Source organism: Chiroxiphia lanceolata, chromosome 1 (genome assembly GCF_009829145.1).
Source record: "Chiroxiphia lanceolata isolate bChiLan1 chromosome 1, bChiLan1.pri, whole genome shotgun sequence".
Classification (NCBI taxonomy): Eukaryota; Metazoa; Chordata; class Aves; order Passeriformes; family Pipridae; genus Chiroxiphia; species Chiroxiphia lanceolata.
In genome coordinates this window covers 56,573,768-56,592,534 of record NC_045637.1, presented here as the reverse complement: position 1 = coordinate 56,592,534, position 18,767 = coordinate 56,573,768, and the positions used below count along the sequence as shown (strand labels likewise).

The following is an 18,767-nucleotide window of genomic DNA, read 5'->3' as shown; positions in this document are numbered from 1 at the left end:
AATACAAGTTTCATGGTATAATATTTTTCTTTTGCTTACTATGTAGTCTATAGTTAACCTAGAGGTTCATGTAGTGATCATAAAATCTCCTTTCTAAAAAAATGTGAGAAAACATAGCCTGGTCTTTACATGATCTCCTGTCACCCCATTTTAGAAATGATCTTCCTCCTGAGAGTGCAGGATATGTTATTTCTTCCCTCCAGGTCAGCTCCCTCTTTACTAGATATCTCTTGCCTGTTCACCTTTCATCTCACTGAGCCCAACTATATAAATTCCATGCTTCTACCTTCTGCTATACTCTGGAAAAGTCAACAGGCAAGCAGAAAAGTGTGCTTGGGTCTTATAGAAGCAGAAATGTTGGTTTAGATTCAAGCTTTCTCAATGATAGTTAGAAACTGTGCAGAAAATAAATCTACCTTTAAATGTGTGAGATCCACAAATGTTGTAATAATAACTTTGCATTCCTATATATGTTGGATTTTATTCCTGATTTACTAAATATGGTGCTGTAAATAAGTCCATTTCTAAACATAGTTGTGGCAATTGAGTTTTTTTAGTAGGAAATAGCATTCATGACAGAACATACCCACTGGATTACTCATAGTTCTTGGTCCCTTCCTAACTAGTACTCCATTTCTTTTTCAAAGCAAATGCATTCTAGTTATGCTAAATTGTCTTAGAGGATGAGTTTTCTGTAGTAGTGACAGCAATTTCCACAGATCACAGCTGATACAAAGTTAACAGTTTTGTAGCTAAAGATTTGATTTGCCCTTCAGTCTTATTATGGAATTCTGTTATTTCTGAAGCATATATGTGTCCTGACTAAATATGAATCTGTAATTTTATATTTAACATTTCTCCAGAGCAATAGGATCTGTATATATATTTATACATCTATACACACATCTAAAGCACATATGAATGTCAGATATTCAATATTGTAGGTACGTTTTGGAGGACATATAAGTCCAAACTTGATCAACATAACTGGTCTACTCTGGTCTCAAATTGGAAGGCCTGGAGATGCACCATCTATAATGCTGCTGCTTCCTTTGAGAAAGCACGTAGGATCACTCTCAAGGAGAAAAGACAACACAGAAAGAACTGTGTCTTGCAGAATATGCCACCTAAGGAGTCCTTCTGCTGTGCCTTTTGCAATCAGATGTGTCTATCTCGTATTGGCCTTATTAGCCACCAGCGTGCCTGTAACAAATGTGTGTAGAGCCTTTCCCATATCTTCTTTTGCAAAGCCCAGCCATGATGATGATAACTCCAAAAGTTCATGGGAATTATTAACAGTTTATTGTATTCTTCACTGAGAGAAGATAGCATGGGTTATGGAATCACTTGCAGTGCTGGTGAATAAATTGAAAAAAAATGCAAAACATACTTTTTCAAAATATTTAATTTAACATATCCTTCTATGAGGAAGCATTTTTCATTTCTGTTTAAAAATAAAAATATTTAACTGTTAGAAAACTCAGCAATGAATATATTTGTTTTATTGGAGACAAGTATCAACTTTACCTTAGTCGTAAAAAATATGTTTCTGGTCCAGCTCCCTTGCACTCCAGTGTTTCTTCTTCTTTTCTCCTCCAGCAAAACTATGCAAGCTGTATTGGTAAGCAGGTGCAACCATGTGAACATATGCCAGAAATTTTTAGAAAGTATCTTGACTTCCCACTATTCCTCATGAGAAGTGATATTTGTATTCTAATGCAGAACCTAGGTGAGGAAAAAAGACAAAAATAATTATTACCTTACAAAATTATGTTATTGTGAATATTTTCTTTTAAAGGACAGTCATTAATGGTAGTGCCAGTCAATCTTCTATCTAGGATTTAAACAGCTTCCCATCAGAGATGACATCAAGCTCTGAAGTTTGATTGTGTTGCGTTTTTTGTACTGGTAATTCCGTCATCGTTTTTTGCTCTGAGACAGGCTCATTAAAGAGTCAACGATAAAAAAATTTATCTGAGCCTTGTTATACTTCTTGGTTGCTTTGCTTCCTAACAATTAATTTCTTTATCACCAGTGGGCCTACTGGTGATAAAGTAACTGTGTTTTCTTTTTCCTTTGAGAAATTTCCATAAAATACTTTGAAGAATATAGAAGGGGAGGAGAAACAATTTGCCATATTCCATTCACATATCAGAAATTAGGGAAAAAGGCATGATATGTGTAATATTTTAAGCAACATAAATGTAGTGCTAAAACATCGTACGTTATTTATTTTTATTTTTAAATTCTAATGCAACTAGAATAGTTGCTGGGGACATATTTTCCCTTTTTGAAGATAAATTTTAGAAAATGACATTTGCTTTTGTAAATTTTTAGGACTGTTTGCTAATATATCTGGTATGTTAAAAGGTTTTAAAAGAGTTTATGTTCTATAATTATGAGATAATTTATAAAAGAAGAGAATAAACATAATCTATTTTATTTTTCCTTGAGGTACTTCTGTTATACAGGTAACAGCTACAGATGGCGATGATCCTTCTTATGGGAATAGTGCCCGTCTGCTTTACAGTCTCATTCAGGGACAGCCATATTTCTCTGTGGAGCCAAAAACAGGTACTACAAATGAACTTGTAACTTGAAAACATTCATGAACTAATAAATGGATGCAAGCAAAAATGTTCTTCATTTCAGTACAAAGATCTACTGATACCACCCTACACTCTTACATCTTTGCATAGTTCCTAGATCTAAAGAAAATAATTTTTTTCTTTCCCATGGGAAGTTGAAAATCTCTCTCTCTAAGAAATCCAAACTTTAGTTAGCAAAATATCTTGTTAAAGAAAAGAGCTGCATTACGAGTACCCCATTCAACCAATGCATCTAGGAACACTTCTCATATAACAGCTCTGTGACTCATTATGTGACATTTCTATCTCTATGTTGGAGGTACCACGGATATGGGACATCCCTTCAAAAACCTACTTTCTGACATGGTTATATATGGTAGAGGAAATAAATGGAGTATTCTGCTCCCCAGAACTCTAAATATGCACAATGGATCTCTCGTACAGTGTATTTGAAACCATGAGTACTAATTCACAGTATTAGGGCAGTTTTGCTCTGCATGGTCTAGAATGTAAATTGATAACTAGGTCCAGTGATACATTTTATATCCATATTATACTGTCAGATGTTGGGAAAAAAATGAGACTGTTATACGCTATTACATTACACTTTTCATTTTTAGGGGTCATCAGAATGGCTTCCCAAATGGATAGAGAAACAAAAGATCAGTATTTGGTCATCATCCAAGCCAAAGATATGGTTGGACAACCAGGGGCATTTTCAGCGACAGCCACTGTTACCATCAACCTCTCTGACATCAATGACAATCCACCTAAATTTCAGCAGCGTGAGTATCGGTTGCTTACACTAATTGAAGTCTTGAAGAAATTTCAATCCACTGTGGCTCTGTTAGGTTCACTGGGAAATCTTTTTAGAACAGAACTGTGCTTTGACTTCAACATATAGATTAAATAAAAGTAAAAAAAAAAAACAAAAAAAACCAAAAAAAACCCACACAAAAGCTCAAAAATCATGAGGAAAAGAAAATCTATCATCACAAAAGATTTCAGGTCTGCTGTTTTTACTTCCCACTAGACTTTGGAGATAAATCACTTACTAAATAGTTTTCCCTTTAGTTTGCCCTAACTAAGCACCATTTTCATTCACCTTCTCTCTTCTTCTCCTCTCTTCATTCTTTTTTGGCAGATACTGTAAACTTTTTGGTAAATGATGTGAACCTATCTCTCCAGGGAGTTTCTAGCAGATGTGAGAGCTGCTCACTGGACTGTCTGGAAAAACTAGTGAAATGCAGCGGGGAAGTGCTGTCCTCCACTGTATTTTCATCCTGTTGGTTCATAGAATCATAGAATAGTTTGTATTGGAATGGATCTTTAAAGGTCATCTAGTCCAACCTCCCTTCCATGGTCAAAGATGTTCAGAGCCCCATCCAACCTGATCTGGAATTTTTCCAGGAACAGGGTATCCACCCCCTCTCTGGACAACCTGTACCAGTGTTTCACCACTCTCATTGTAAAAATCCTCTTCCTTATCTCTAAATCTTCCCTCCTTCATTTTAAAACCATTGCCTCTTGCCCTTTGCTCTATTCATTACTAAAGTAGGGCTGAGAGGGGAGGATCCATAAGCAGAAGGATTGTACCCATGTCCTGTACCCACGATCTATACAATGCTAGATTTTATCCTTTGCTCTACCAAAAATTGGGAACTTTCCCCAGCTTTCTGAGAACCTCACACCATCATAGCTACAGCAGCTATTAACTGTGGTAGATTACTAAACTGTGCCAGTATTTATTTCTTTAGGACTTTACCATATGAGTGTCTCTGAAGAAGCTCCTGTGGGCACAACTGTAGGCAAAGTCTTCGCAGAAGACAGCGACATAGGGGAGAATGCAGCCATGAACTATTCCATTGAAGGAGATAGCTCACATGTTTTTGACATCATTACTAACAATGAGACTCAAGAAGGAATTATCTTATTAAAAAAGGTGAGATCTCAGAAACCTTCCAAAAAATATCTAAATACTAGAGAGAATTTCCACAAGCAAGCTGGATGTTTAAAAAAGGCCTATTGCTTTGGATTCTACTATTTTTTTCCTTTCTTTAGGCTTTCCGATTTGATTGGAATATTAGGGGGATAAAAAGAAAAATGCTTTTCCTTCTGTTTACCTTTTTGACTCATTCCTATTACTACTGAATACAAGCGTGACAGAGTATCTTAATGTCATCTCGAGCTGTGCAACACTGTATCCCGTTGTGAGAAAATGTTCTATCTCTTCTGTGCATCATCTGTAAAATTTTTATCAATTTTTATCAGTGCAAACAATATTACTCGTTTCCAACACCTTCTGTTATGTGAAGACAGAATTTATTACAATATTATATAGACAGTGGAGGTTTTCTTATGGCATAACTTTAAAAAGACACTAAATACACTCAAAAAATTACCAGCTTATGAATTAAGATATTTAATAGTCTTTGATACTGTGTAATCTTTTTTGGAATCACAAAGAAGTATTTCTGGGGCAACTAGGACATCACCTGAAATAAAGATAGAGTTCGATCATACAGTGAAATCAAGGGCTTGGATGAACTGAAAGCTATAAGTGTGGTGGTTTTGTTTGTTTGTTTGTTTGTTTGTTGATTTGTTTTCTTTCATTTTGGTTTAAGAGTTTGGGGTTTTTTTGTTTCTTTCTTTCTTTCTTTTTCTATATGGATTTGTTACAGTTCAGAAAGCTATTTATTTAGTAAGTCTTTTTTTATTATTTTTTTTAATTTCAATAGATAGACTTTCTAAAATAGTAATGTAACTATGACTTTTTTTACAGTGTTGTCTGACTGTAGCATTAAAGTCAGCCCAAATGTGAAAGCAGACAAGAAAAGTTTAATTTTAAAGTGTTTCTAACATAAAAAAAGAAGTCTTAGAATTAACTACTTTTAGAAATAACTATTTTTTTTCATAAATTCCCAATTGAAGGATAGTACTATTTTGTCTTTAATCTCACACCATTTATGGAACTATATTTAATTCAAATATGAAGAAAGAAGTATTTCAAATCTCTCTTTTATTCTTAACAGACAGTGGATTATGAGAGCAAAAGGAGATACAGTATTCAAGCAAAAGTTGTAAACAAGTACATTGATGAGCGTTTTTTGAAAGAAGGACCATTTGAAGACAAAACCATTATCAAAATCAGTGTGGAAGATGCTGATGAACCTCCAGTTTTCACCTCAGAGAACTATATGATGGAGATTGATGAAGGGGCTATGAAGGGCTCATTGGTGGGGGTCGTAACCGCTAGAGATCCAGATGATGATGACAGTCCAGTCAGGTACTTAAAATATGAACAGGTCTCAAATACAAATGTAGTTGGGATTTCCAAAGTGTATTTCTGCTCCTTACCTTGGTTCATAATCACAGTTGATTGTGCTCTCATTGTGGTAGCCTATGTTACTCAAGATGTTATGGTTTAACCCCCTTAAGCAACTAAGGACCACACAGCTGCTCAATCACTCCCCCACCTGTTGGGATGCAAGAGAGAACTGAAAGGGTAAAATTGTGAGAACTCATGGGTTCAGATGAAGATAGTTTAATAATAATTAAAAAAAAAAAAAGGAAAAGAAAGTAACAGAGGGGGGAAAAAACAACGTACAGCAAACCCCCAAGAAAACAAGTGATGCAAAAAAGACCCAAAACAATTACTGCCAGCCAGCTGATACCGAGCCACCCAACCCAGCAATAGCAGATCCTGTTTTTAATAATTTTAATAATAAATAATTTTTTTCTGTCTCTAAGACAGAAAACAGGTAATTAAGCTTTAACATACGGTTTACAATTAAAATAGCTTCCTGAATTGCCTGACATCACTATGTACTATGTAATTTAGACAAACTAGGATACAGTGAAAAATGGTTGAGACATAAAATAATTTATGGTATGTAGATTTCTAATAGCAGGAATATATATATATTATGTTATGGCTTCAGAGGTTTAGGCAATGATTTCTTATGATTTTACATTCATTTACTGTTATTTATTAAGCTAGTAATAGGTTACATCAAATAAGAAAGAATAAAAACATACACGCAATTTTTCATTCCCCCCTAAAAAGGGATATTTTGGTAGTTTATTTAGATGACTGCAGCAACTCCTGTGGAACAATTAAATGTTAATGCATATCTATAACTTCTTAGAAATATTTTAAAGGAACTTGCCTCAAAGTGAATATGTCTACATAGTCCCAAAACAGTGATACATATATTGCCTCACTGAGTTTCTTTGGAGTATGTCACTTCTAATATATAGGTATGTTTACTGGGCTAAGTGCCATGCAAATAAGAGTATAATTTTAAAATCATTGCTACCATAAATGACAACAGTTACTCGTAATATAGAAAACAAGATGGACCCCCGGTTTCAAACAAACAAATTAAAAAAGTCATGCAACAAAACCTTACTACATCAGTAATAAAAAATAACAAATATCCAACTGTTTATCAGGAATCAGATTACCAAAAAAAAACCCAAACAAAACAAAACAAAAATATTAGAAAACCCTAAACAAGCTTTGATGTAGGGTATGAGGAATACTCACTTAAAGAAAAAAAACCAAAACAAAACAAAAAAAAACACACAGAAAAAAACCATTCAAAATTACAAATACCTAAAACAGAGGTTTATAAATGTTAAAAATTCAGCTCAAATTGTAAGAACTTTCACTTACAATGTTGCAATGGTTCCTTGATTTGTCCTTTACTGATTTTCAAAACAGAGAAAACGCAACTATAAATAACAAGTTAGAGTGTCACTCAACTTCTGGTACATTAGTTGAGCTGGAGTCCCAAGTGTTAACAGGAAACAGAAAGACTTTGTCAAGCACAATTAAAGGTACAATAAAAGGAAGTAGTTTTATGTGGGAATTCAAAATTAGAGTGGAAAGAACCTTGTAACTATTCAAACAGGTTTTATTTCCATGGAATAGACTCTACTAGGAATTGCATCATATGGTGTTTTTCTTTGTAGGTCATATAAAATTTTACTAAATATCCTTTTTTGCACCAACATCTTTGGTGTTTTTTCTGTCCATCTCTGGTCTGTGATCAGTGGTTAGACTTTAAACATTTGAGTGTTATATATGCATAAACATTCACATGTGCATGTCCACATATGGTCATAGCATCTGGAGCCTTTTCAGGGAACATTCAGGAACACAAGACTCATTTGCAATCATCTCCTGCATTAGGATTTTGTACCCTGCCTAGACACCTCATTACAGATAGTTTTCTGTCTTTATAATGCCCGTTCCCTTGACATCAGAGCTTGTCAGCAGTGATAAAATAGATTTGCCGTTATACCTCCACTTAGCTGTTGTGTTATTCATTTCACAAGTGGCACGTTTGCTGTTTCTTTTCAACGAAGTCATTCACCTGCTGTGAGCCTGACTTAGAAGTATGAATGAATAATGCATTTCAGATTCAGTTCACATTCATATAGATCTGAGACATATTTAGTTTTATAAAAAGAAGAGCTTTGGTCTTGGCAGCAGTGAGTTTTAAATGTTTATAAGTGTACATTTTTCATGATTTCTGAGTTGTTGCAGCACACATTTATATGCATATATGTACAACTCTGTTTTCTCAACTCGCAATATCTTTCTATGTCCTTTCCTCTGATGAAACATTTTGGTATTAGGAGATTTTTTTTTTTTTTTTTTTTTTGTGCAGGTACTCTATTGTCCAAAGCATACCTTTAAAGAGACTGTTCAGCATCAATGAACACAATGGAACAATCATTACAACTAAACCTCTGGACCGAGAGACAGCTTCTTGGCACAACATAACTGTTACAGCCACAGAAACAAGTGAGTAAGAAATTTAAGGAACACCGTGTTTTATATACTGTGAACTGTAATTATCCTCTGAATATGCCTTCTTTTAAGCGGAGAATACACGCTTCTTTCTCATTATATTACTGTTGCTTGCTACATTAAAGAGCATTATTAAAATGATTTGTTAAATAGAAGCAGAATGTATTCGAGCTCCAAGGTCCTGTGCTTTTTCATAAAAGATGACCTTACCAAAAAAAGAAATTGTAATAGGATCGAGAGTGTAACACTTTCAAGTTACACTGAAGAATATGAATTGTTCCTACAGTGCAAGATCTTAGGTTAAATTAGACCCTGGTTAATTTCACACCACATTTTTGACTAGTGTGAAATTAGCCAGGGTCTAATTTAACACCAGTCAGAAACCTGTGGCTCAAATTAATTGTGAATGTAACGCCTAAATCAGCTAGACTTCTTTTCAGTAACAATTAAATCTATGAAGCAACTTTTACATAGATTTTACCTGTCAATTTTGTTTGAAAGTCAAATGCAAATTACCTCTGTTTGTGCTTTTGGTGATCTAGTTGTCCTGAATCTGGGGCAACACTAGAAATTTAGTTTATAAGACAGTTTAACAAAATATTATGGGATATTATTTAAAAATTAATCCCATCCATCCTCAGGAAGGAGAAAAAACTATATGGAACTAGAGTCCAATCAATAAATCAGAGAGGTTTTGCCAAATACTCTTAACACCTTTTTTAATCCTGAATCTCAGTTAAATGCTATTTGTTGCTAAGACCACTTTAAACACATATTCATAAACAACACTGTTCCCAAAAGGCAGCCTTCTCTGTATATATGTAGAACATTACTGTTGGAACTGTACTATAGGATAGTCAGTACCCATTTTAATTGTAGTCTTTAATTTGTATTTAGGGATTGATAGTATTATCTGCCTTTTTAACTTTTCCATGAGTTTTTAAGCATAAATGTATTTTTCTTCTCATGTTGTTAGGCAGCTGGCAGGTGTTGGCAAAATTGGTCTCTGATGTAGTTTTATCTTGTCTTGAATAGCACTATGGAAACACAGCAGGATGACTTTGGTCTGGACTTTTCTGTTTAGTTAAACAATAAAACAGGAATGAACTAAATGTTTCAAATGAATATCTACCTCCTGCAGCAAAAGAAAGTGAGTCTTTCACAGTAATGAAAGTTGTTGTAGAGAAATGGAGACCTCATTATGTTCATATTCTTATTCTTTATTTCTTTAATGATGATACGGTCACTGTCTATAACACTCTGTTCAAAAGCACTGAAGTTAGGTCACCTTGGTCTGGCATACCTGGAATGATTTATACCATGAACTAGCAGCATTTTATTCCTTGTAATATAGTCATAACACATAATCTGGGCATGAGACATTTGGTGGATGACATTGTGGCTCCACTGAAGCCAAATCAAAATGCCATTAGAGTTCACTCAAAAAGTTATTCATTGCACCTGAAACACATTTTGAAACTGCATTACAACAGCAACCTCCCTAGAAGCCTGTTAATGCCCTGAAACTCATACAGGACACGAGACTTTTGCCTCCATTGAATGGACAGAGATCAGAGATTAGTAAAAGAAGCTTTCCTCTGTTACTACAGACCTGTGGTGTGGATCATCCTATCTTTGTGCCATTGAAAGAGCATGTTTTAACAGTATCCAGAAGTAGGTCTAAATCACTTGAACTTAAATGCAAGCAGTCAAAGCTTGTAACCTGTTGAGACTTATTCCACTTCATGCCTAAAATATTTCTTGATTTTCAAGAGAAAACAAGTTTCCTTTGATCAGTTTTTACTTGGTCGTAATCAGCTTTCACCTAGTACAAAGCTGAAGCATAAACAATAGTATTCTAACCATATCTGAGAGCAAGAAATCCTTAAGTCACCATTATCCAGTTGGCGATTGGTCAGTAGTGCTGTTCCTCTAGGCTCAGTACTGAGATCAGTCCTGTTTAATATACAATTATAATAACAACATTTATTGTTAGTAGCAGTGTTTTTTGTCAGCCTGTTTTGCCCCCTTCCCCCCTCCCCCTTATTGAGGATGCATTCAAGTAATACAGACACCAACTTTAAAGAATAAGTGTGTAAGTTTACCATAGAACAAAACAATAAAGAATTACAAAAGAAATAAGAGTGGCTTATGAAAAGATACACTTGGCAATGCATCTAATTATTATTACGAAGAAAGTCTTATGGTGATTAAGAGAGAGATACACCATCAGTTACCCTAAATAATACATTACTACCATCCAGACCGCACTTCAGCTGGGGAGGTCCCTGATCACAGCGAAGGTCTGGAGAACCCCTTGCTGGTACCTGGGAAATCCTACGCAGTGTGTCCACTGGTAGAGTGAAGCCTCCATCTTTGCTGTGAGAGGGTCCAGCTTATATAGTGTTAAACAAATCAGCTTACGTTGCTCGATTGGTGTGGAAAAACAATCTGGCTTTCTTCCTCCATTGGTATTCCCCTGAAGCTTGGCTAAGGCCCAGAGGGAGACCCAGGAAGTCGATTTGTCCCATGTACTGTCAGATACCCCATGGCCTTGACTAGTCACTGAATATAGAACTTACGGATACATTGATATCTCAAATATGAACCAGATGTTACTATGTGAGACCTATTGTTCTTTGCAACCTTGGCAGCAAAGAAAAGGCATATTTATAACACATACAGGCCTTACTAATTATTCATAATATACTGTGCTAACAAGCATAAGTGTGTATTCTTAAGGCATTACTAAGTATTAAATAGCATCTTGGTTAATAAGCAGATATATGGCTAAATACAGTACTAGGCTAAATAGAATATTATGTTGGAGAGTTCATCTTATAGTTCGGCTTTGGCTCAGGGCCAGTCCTTCAGGCCCCAGCATTACACAGTGCCAGTATTATTGTTATTATTTCAAGTTTATTTTTTCTAACTGATGACAGTGTTAAGCTTTCTTTAATCCCCTGCAAGTATTGAGTCCTGTTTTGTCTCTAGGGATGGTCACCGCTTTTCTTTTCAACTTAGTCATTTTAGTCCCTAGCAATTAAAGCATTATCTTCATTTTCACACTGATTCACCTTATTGCACTTGACATGCTGTTCTCTTATACCTTGTCTTTCAAGTTCTGATCTCTCTCATAGAGGTTGTGACAAAGAATTTTTCTGCTCATTGAAAGATATTTAGCTTAATGTAGGATATGAGTACAATAGCTGAATTCAAATTTTGACTGTTTTCCTGTGCAAAGGATAAAAGGCAAAGTGTTGCCTACCTTCTTCCCCAGTGACAACCAAAGTAGTACATCTACTTCACCATATTCATTAAATATCCACCAGACACTGATTCCAAGAGTGGCTTTGTAATATGTTGCTCCCTCCCAAAACATAATAGCTGTGATTTCAGAAATATTAAAAACTTCCACACTGTTAAAAACTTCCATACATACAGAAATTCTCTTTTTTGTCATTTAATCATATGCTGGCGAAAAAAACAAACACCAAAACAACCATGACACAACAACCCAAATATATTAAAGAATTAGAAACAAGACTATTGAAAAAAAAAGGGAAAAAAATGTTTTGCTTAAAGAAAACAGATGTGATTTCAAAAGCAAGTCTAAATGTTTGTGCCAGCAAAGCATAAAAAATGTAGGCTTTAAAGCCAATATAGTATCCATGAATCTTACAAAAAAAGCAAGGTAAGAATGGGCAAAGCTAGCTGGATCCTTCCTGTTCGACTTTCTATATATATGAAGCCACCAAAGGTATTCCCTGCTTTCTATGAAAGGTTACAAAGTTTTCCTTTGAACGACAATGCAGTCGTATCTCTGCCCTACGCATCCAATTCTGACTTCAGTAAAAGAGTTTAAGTAACCCCATACGTTTGGTATTATTTCTGAAAAGGGTGTGGGCTACTCTTTATGTTTATCTAAAAGACAAGCTGAGCATTATTTCATTGCCTATTGTATTATTATGGATGTTTGATTCAATAAGAGAAATGTCATCTCACAAAGAATTATTTCTGAGATGACTCTGACAGATCATAATGTTTGGGAAATTATCACAGCTTTAATGACTTCACAGGAGAAATAGTAATGTGAAACTGCTGACTATCTACCTCCTTTATCTCTGTGGTAGTTGCTTTTGCTACCGTTTCCTTTGGCAAGAGACTCAAAGCTATCAGCATAGGTTCTATAAGATCCAAGAAAACAAATGTTTGCTCCAAGCAACTAGTGAATTATACATTAAAAAAGTAATGTAAAAATCAACCAAAGTGAGTCAGTTGGAAAGAAGGCAGAGAGGAGTATGTTTTGCTTTTCTCTTAAAGGTTTATTTAACTAATTTAAGACAACGCCTTAAGGACCCCCAAACAGGTCAGATACAGTGACACTAGGACCAATCCTGAGACACATTTTAACTATAATGGATATTCTCACAACTGACATAGAGCAGATTGAGATATTGACATATTTAGGTTGATAGGTATTCAGTATTCCTGGAATGTCTTAAGATTATTTTATTCACTGGAAAAAATGATTTCATTATGGTTCTTAACCAACAATATGTCCATGTTAATGTGAATGTTGCTATTGCAGAGACATTTCTTGCCTACTAGAATAACAAGTTACATTGTGGGGAAGGCAGACATTTCTTAGAGCTATACTGCGTAAGTGATGATTCAATGTGCTGACAGGCAAAAGACTTCCAAGAGATACTCAATATAGAATCAAGGAATTAAAGAGTAGTTTGGGTTGAAGGAACCTTTAAGTCATCGAGTCCAACCGTAAACCTAGCACTGCTAAGTCCATGATTAAACCATACTGACAGATCTACATGTCTTTTCAATACCTCCAAGGATGGTGACCCAACCACTTCCCTCCACATCCCGTTCCAATGCTAGACAACCTTTTCCATGAATAAAATTTTCCTTATGTCCAATCTAAACTTCCCCTGGCACAACTAGAGGCTGTTTCCTCTCATCACTTGTTACCAGTCAGAAGAGATGGACCTATACATCCCTGCAACCTCCTTTCAGGTAGCTGTAGAGAGTGATAAGGTCTCTCCTGAGCCTCCACTTCTCCAGTCTAAACAACTCAGCTCCCTCAGCCACTTCTCTTAAGACTTGTGCTCCAACCCCTTTACTGGCTCCACTACCCTTCTCTGGACACACTCCAGCAGCCCAGTGACCTTTTTGAAGTGAGGGGCCCAGAACTGAACACAGTACTTGAGGTGCAACCTCACCAGTGCCGAGCACATGGGGGCAATCTCTGCCCTAGTTCTGCTGGCCATACTCTTTCTGATACTGGCCAGGATGCCACTGAGCTTCTTGGCCACCTGGGCACACTGCTGGCTCCTGTTCAGCCAGTTGTGTACCAGCACCTCCAGGTCCTTTTCCTCTGGGCAGCTTTCCAGCCACTATTCCCCCAGCCTGTAGCGCTTCGTGGGGTTGTTGTGATCAAAGTGCAGGACCTGGCACTTGGCTCTGTTGAACCTCATACAATTGGCCTTGACCCATCAATACAGCCTGTCCACGTCTCTCTACAGAGCCTTCCTACCATTAAGAAAACAACACTCTCACCCAACTTGATGTGAACTGTAAAGTGAGGGATGGTGCATGTGTTCCCCTCATTCAGATCATAGATAAAGGTATCAAACATGACTTGCCCCAATACTGACTGCTGGGAACACCACTTGTGACTAGCCATCAGCTGGATTTAATTTCATTCACCACCATTCTCTGGGCCCAGCCATCCAGCATTTTACCCCAGAAAACAGTGCATTTGTCCAACCCTTGAGCCAGCTGATTTCTCCATGAGAATGCTCTAACTGCAAATATTCCTTCGCCTCGGTCCGCAGGGATAGGGGAAATTGGGACCGAGCACTGCAGTTAGGGTTCGGACACAGTTGAGGTCTCGTGATGCAATGCCAGTTTATTCAAGGGAAACAAGGGTTTAAAAAACCGCGGTTTGAGGGGTGGACGCTAAGCAAGAGATTGACAGCTTAGGGAAAGATGTGGTAGGGGGACAGGGGAGAGATGGGTGGAACTCTCGAATATCAGAGAGGGTTGACTAATTGTAGCTCTCTCTGCACTGTGATAGCTACAGCTTATCAGTAACAGAGGCATGGGAAGACAGGGGAGAAGAAGAGATAAACAGCTTTCAAAGGGGAAGCCTGAGGGAGAAATAGGGACAATATGGGAGTACAGCAGGATCTATAAATTTTTACAATAAACTGGGGTGTACAAGGGTTCATAAGCACACAACAGCAAACTGGGGAAAAACTGCCAGTCTGCTGGGTGGATTATTCAGTGAGTAAAAAGTCCATTCAGACTCCATTAATGCTTTTCCAGGCCACATATCTCTCCCATTCTGTCTTTTCATCCATCGCATCTCCCCCTTCTCTGTTTTCAGTCGTGGTGACATTCACGGAGACACTGCGGATGACCATCTGGCGAACACAAATGACAAAGCACGGCAAACAGGCACACAAGAACACAAGGGCAAATAGGGAAATCACTAGCATGATTATGATTTTGCGAGACCAATTGGGTAAAGAGGGGAGTTTTATCCAATCGAAAAGTCCATCTAATCCTTCATCACGGGACTGGTGGATATCTTTTACAAGATTCTTTAGTTGATGTATGCTTTCATAAATTGATTGTGAGTGATCTGAAAAATTCATACAGCACATTCCTTCAAAATCCTGGCACCCATGACCGTGTGCCAGGAGTAAGAAGTCAATGGCTGCACGATTTTGGAGACTAATTTCTTTCAGCTTTTGAGTGTCTGCTAGCAGACCCTCAATTGCTTTCGTGGTTGCATTCGCTTCTTTAGTTAACCAGCAACAAAGGTGGGAAAGTAAGGAAAGGGCATGGGCAGTTCCTATCCCGGGGATGGGGAAGGAAGCCCAAAAGTTTTTCATGCGGGACCAAATGTGAATGCTGGAATCACAGTCTGCTGGGAAGGGTAGGGGCGGTGGCGGAGTAATGATTGTACCTACCACACGTGGTGCTGCATTAAGGGGAGGAATGACTGGGTTCTTTGGGGCTACATTTTTTTTAGGGTTGGGAGACTTTCCTCTTTTTGTACGGAGGGACCTTTTGACTTTATTTTTGGGAACAATCGATTGATCTGCTAATTGAAACTTCGCCGGGTTATACAGAGCCAGCTTCCCTACTGTACAGGGACCCCCTTCCGGGTAGGCAGGAATACCCTGCCACGCCCGATCCCCGCACAGGAGGAAAAACCCTTCGGGGAGCTTCATGTTCCTAGGAACGTGCTCTGTTGGTACTGTGGTGGCAATTGAATTGTTGCACCACGGCGAAGTGGCCCCTTTGTAAATTAATTTATTGGCGGTGACATTGTGGGGGGTAAATAGGTGGGGTTCTGTGTGCCGATGGAATATAACACAATTGCCAGTGGGTAGCGAACCGAGCAAATCTATTTCTTGTGGAGGGATGGTGGTAAACGCCTGCCTGGACACCATCTGTGCTAGGGTGACTGAATTTAGCTGTAAGAATCCTAGACTCCGGGTTTTTTTCCACGAATGTGTCCCAATCCTTGCCTGGAGTCACAGGAATCCCTATAAGGCAGGTTTTGAATGGATTACTAGCACTGGACAAGGTCAGGCACAAGGTGTCAGTGCCTGTGGCCTTGGCCAGGGTTACCCAGAGGTTCTCGGAGGGCTGGTTCATCCAATCCCTCAGAGGGGATGCAGTGACGTTGGTGACAAATCTGAGAAGACAGATCAGGATAGCGTAGGCCTGGAGAGTGTGCATCCTTCGTCTCAGTCCTGGTGTATCTTCACTCTTCTTGCGGGGACCCACTTTGGTCCGTTGTTGCCTGAAATACATGCGTACCCCTTCCCCCAGGTGATTAAGGGGAAAGGGCCCGTCCACATCTCTGTAATTGGATCTTTAAACATAACTTTTGCTTTTTGCTGTGATGGAGTAAAATCTGATTTGAAATGTCTGTCTATTGGACTTCTGTTTATGTGAGTGTCTTGTTCCTCCATCATATTTAAAAAATTTAAAACATACATAACTTTTTCTAATCTTTCTTGAGGGGTCAGGCCAATACTCCCCCTCTTTTGTTTTTTGAGCAAATTTTTAATGTTTTGGTGAGCACGCTCTACTATGCCTTGTCCCGTGGGGTTGTGAGGGATTCCGGTGGTATGGTGTACCCCCCATTCTTCAAAAAACTTTTTTGTGTCTGCAGATACATAAGACGGTCCGTTATCTGTTTTCACCTGTTTGGGGACCCCCATCCTTGCAAATGCGGACAGAAAATGCTTTTTAACATCTCTGCTCTTCTCACTAGAATGTGCAGTGGCCACAATTATTTTTGAAAAGGTGTCAATAGACACATGTACATACTTTAGTTTGCCAAATTCTGCTACGTGCGTGACATCTGACTGCCAGATTTCTAGGGCTGTCAAACCCCTGGGATTGGTCCCCTCTGGAACTATCGGTGCAAGCATTTGACAGTCAGGACACGCTTTCAAAATTTCTTTGGCTTGGGATAATTTTAGTCCGAATTGTTTTTGTAACGATCGTGCATTCTGATGGAAAAACTCGTGTGAAATTTTTGCCTGTTGATAAAGGTTAGGGGTGACCACCATACCTGCCAAATGGTCGGCGATTTGGTTTCCCTCTGCCACAGGACCGGGCAAAGCAGTGTGTGATCTGGTGTGGACAATGTAGAAGCTGAATTTTCTGTTTTCTATTAAAAACAACAATTTGGTTAACAGCTTAAAGAGATTTTCATTAGACACGTTTTTAGATAGGAATTTTCAATCCTTTTCACCACACCTACAACATAGGCTGAATCTGAAACGATATTAATTGGTTCTTCACTAAAAATTTGAAAGGCACGAACAACTGCTGAGAGTTCTACGATTTGGGGGGAACCTTGAACTTTATGTATATCCTGGTGCCAATTGCCATTTTGCTGCCAAACAATAACTGCATTTCCGGTTCTCCCTGAGCCATCAGTGAAAAGGGTTTTTGCATTTTTAATTGGTAAGTCTGATTGCACGATTTTTAATTTCAGAGGAATTGGAATCAATCTTTGCAAAAACGGGCACGCCGGGAGATGGAATTTGATTTCTCCCGGGTAGCCTCCGATGGCAATTTGAAAATCAATAGAACTCTGCATCAGTTTTTCCAGGTGCTCAGAGGTCAGTGGAAGGTAGATGAAATCTGGCTCTTCCCCACTGAGCTCTAAACACCTGGTGCGGCCTTTAAATATCAGCTTGCCAATCATTTCTGCTAAGGTTGTAATTGTTTTGCCGAATTGATGAGGGAGGAATACCCACTCCCATAAGCAGAAGTCTCTATTATCAGTAGTAAACTGACCCAACAGGGCCAGTGGTTGTCTCTGTTCATTAATTATTACAAGGGAGGATGGCAGTCCCTCCATCCTCCTAAAAGACTGCCTCTCTGATATTTTTCTCTCAACAATGGCAAGGGATTTCTCAGCTTCTGTTGTTAATGATCTAGGAGAGGACAGGCCAGCATCTCCCTTCAGCAGCTCAAATAATGGGTGCAGATCACTGGTTGTGATCCCCAGCACAGGTCTAATCCAATTAATGGCTCCTAGCAGCTTCTGGAGGTCATTCAAAGTTTGGACTCGCTTGTCTATTAACACTGACTGAGGCTTGATAGCCTTCTCTGTAATTTGGAGCCCAAGATACTTCCAGGGTGCTTCCTTCTGCACTTTTTCAGGGGAGATCTCTAATCCTTTAGAATTTAGAGCTTCAATGGTTGAATTTAGGGTTTTTTCTACAGCAAATTGTGTTTTGGCACAGATCAACACATCATCCATGTAATGGAAGATGATTGACTGCGGAAATTTTTTCCTGATTGGTTCTAACGCTTTAGCCACAAACATCTGGCAAAGAGTTGGAGAATTTTTCATCCCCTGGGGAAGCACTCGCCACTGGAACCTGCGGTGAGGTTCACAAGCATTGATGGCAGGGACAGAGAACGCAAATTTGACCGAATCAGCCGGATTTAGGAATATGTGAAAAAAGCAGTCCTTAATATCAATAATTACCAGAGGCCATTCAGCAGGGAGCATAGATGGAGATGGCATCCCCTGCTGGAGGGCTCCCATGGGTTCCAGGACTTCGTTTACTTTCCGCAGGTCCTGGAGAAATCTCCAGGAGCCTGAGGATTTTTGAATTACAAACACTGGGGTATTCCAGGGACTGCTGGAAGACTCCAAGTGCCCTTTTTCTAATTCCTGATCAACTAATTTATTCAAAATTTGCAGCTTTTGTTTGGGCAGGGGCCACTGATCCACCCAAACTGGCGTTTCTGTCTTCCAGCTCAGTTTGGGGAGCTGCAAATGCTCAGTGACC

At 38.3% G+C, this 18,767-nt stretch overlaps 1 protein-coding gene across 7 annotated transcripts in view; it reads left to right on the top strand.

Annotated features, from left to right (window-relative positions):
* LOC116798261 (cadherin-19-like) overlaps nucleotides 1-18,767 on the top strand; it is a 120,092-nt gene that overhangs the window by 81,182 nt on the left and 20,143 nt on the right. For all 7 annotated transcript variants that reach the window (XR_004360868.1, XM_032710569.1, XM_032710579.1 and 4 more), the window contains 5 exons: nucleotides 2,455-2,574; nucleotides 3,209-3,373; nucleotides 4,346-4,530; nucleotides 5,621-5,874; nucleotides 8,267-8,403. Coding sequence is in view for 6 of the 7 variants with exons in the window: in XM_032710569.1 (XP_032566460.1) it covers nucleotides 2,455-2,574; nucleotides 3,209-3,373; nucleotides 4,346-4,530; nucleotides 5,621-5,874; nucleotides 8,267-8,403 (861 nt within the window). In the remaining variant the exon portion in view is untranslated. The remainder of the gene's footprint in view (nucleotides 1-2,454; nucleotides 2,575-3,208; nucleotides 3,374-4,345; nucleotides 4,531-5,620; nucleotides 5,875-8,266; nucleotides 8,404-18,767) is intronic.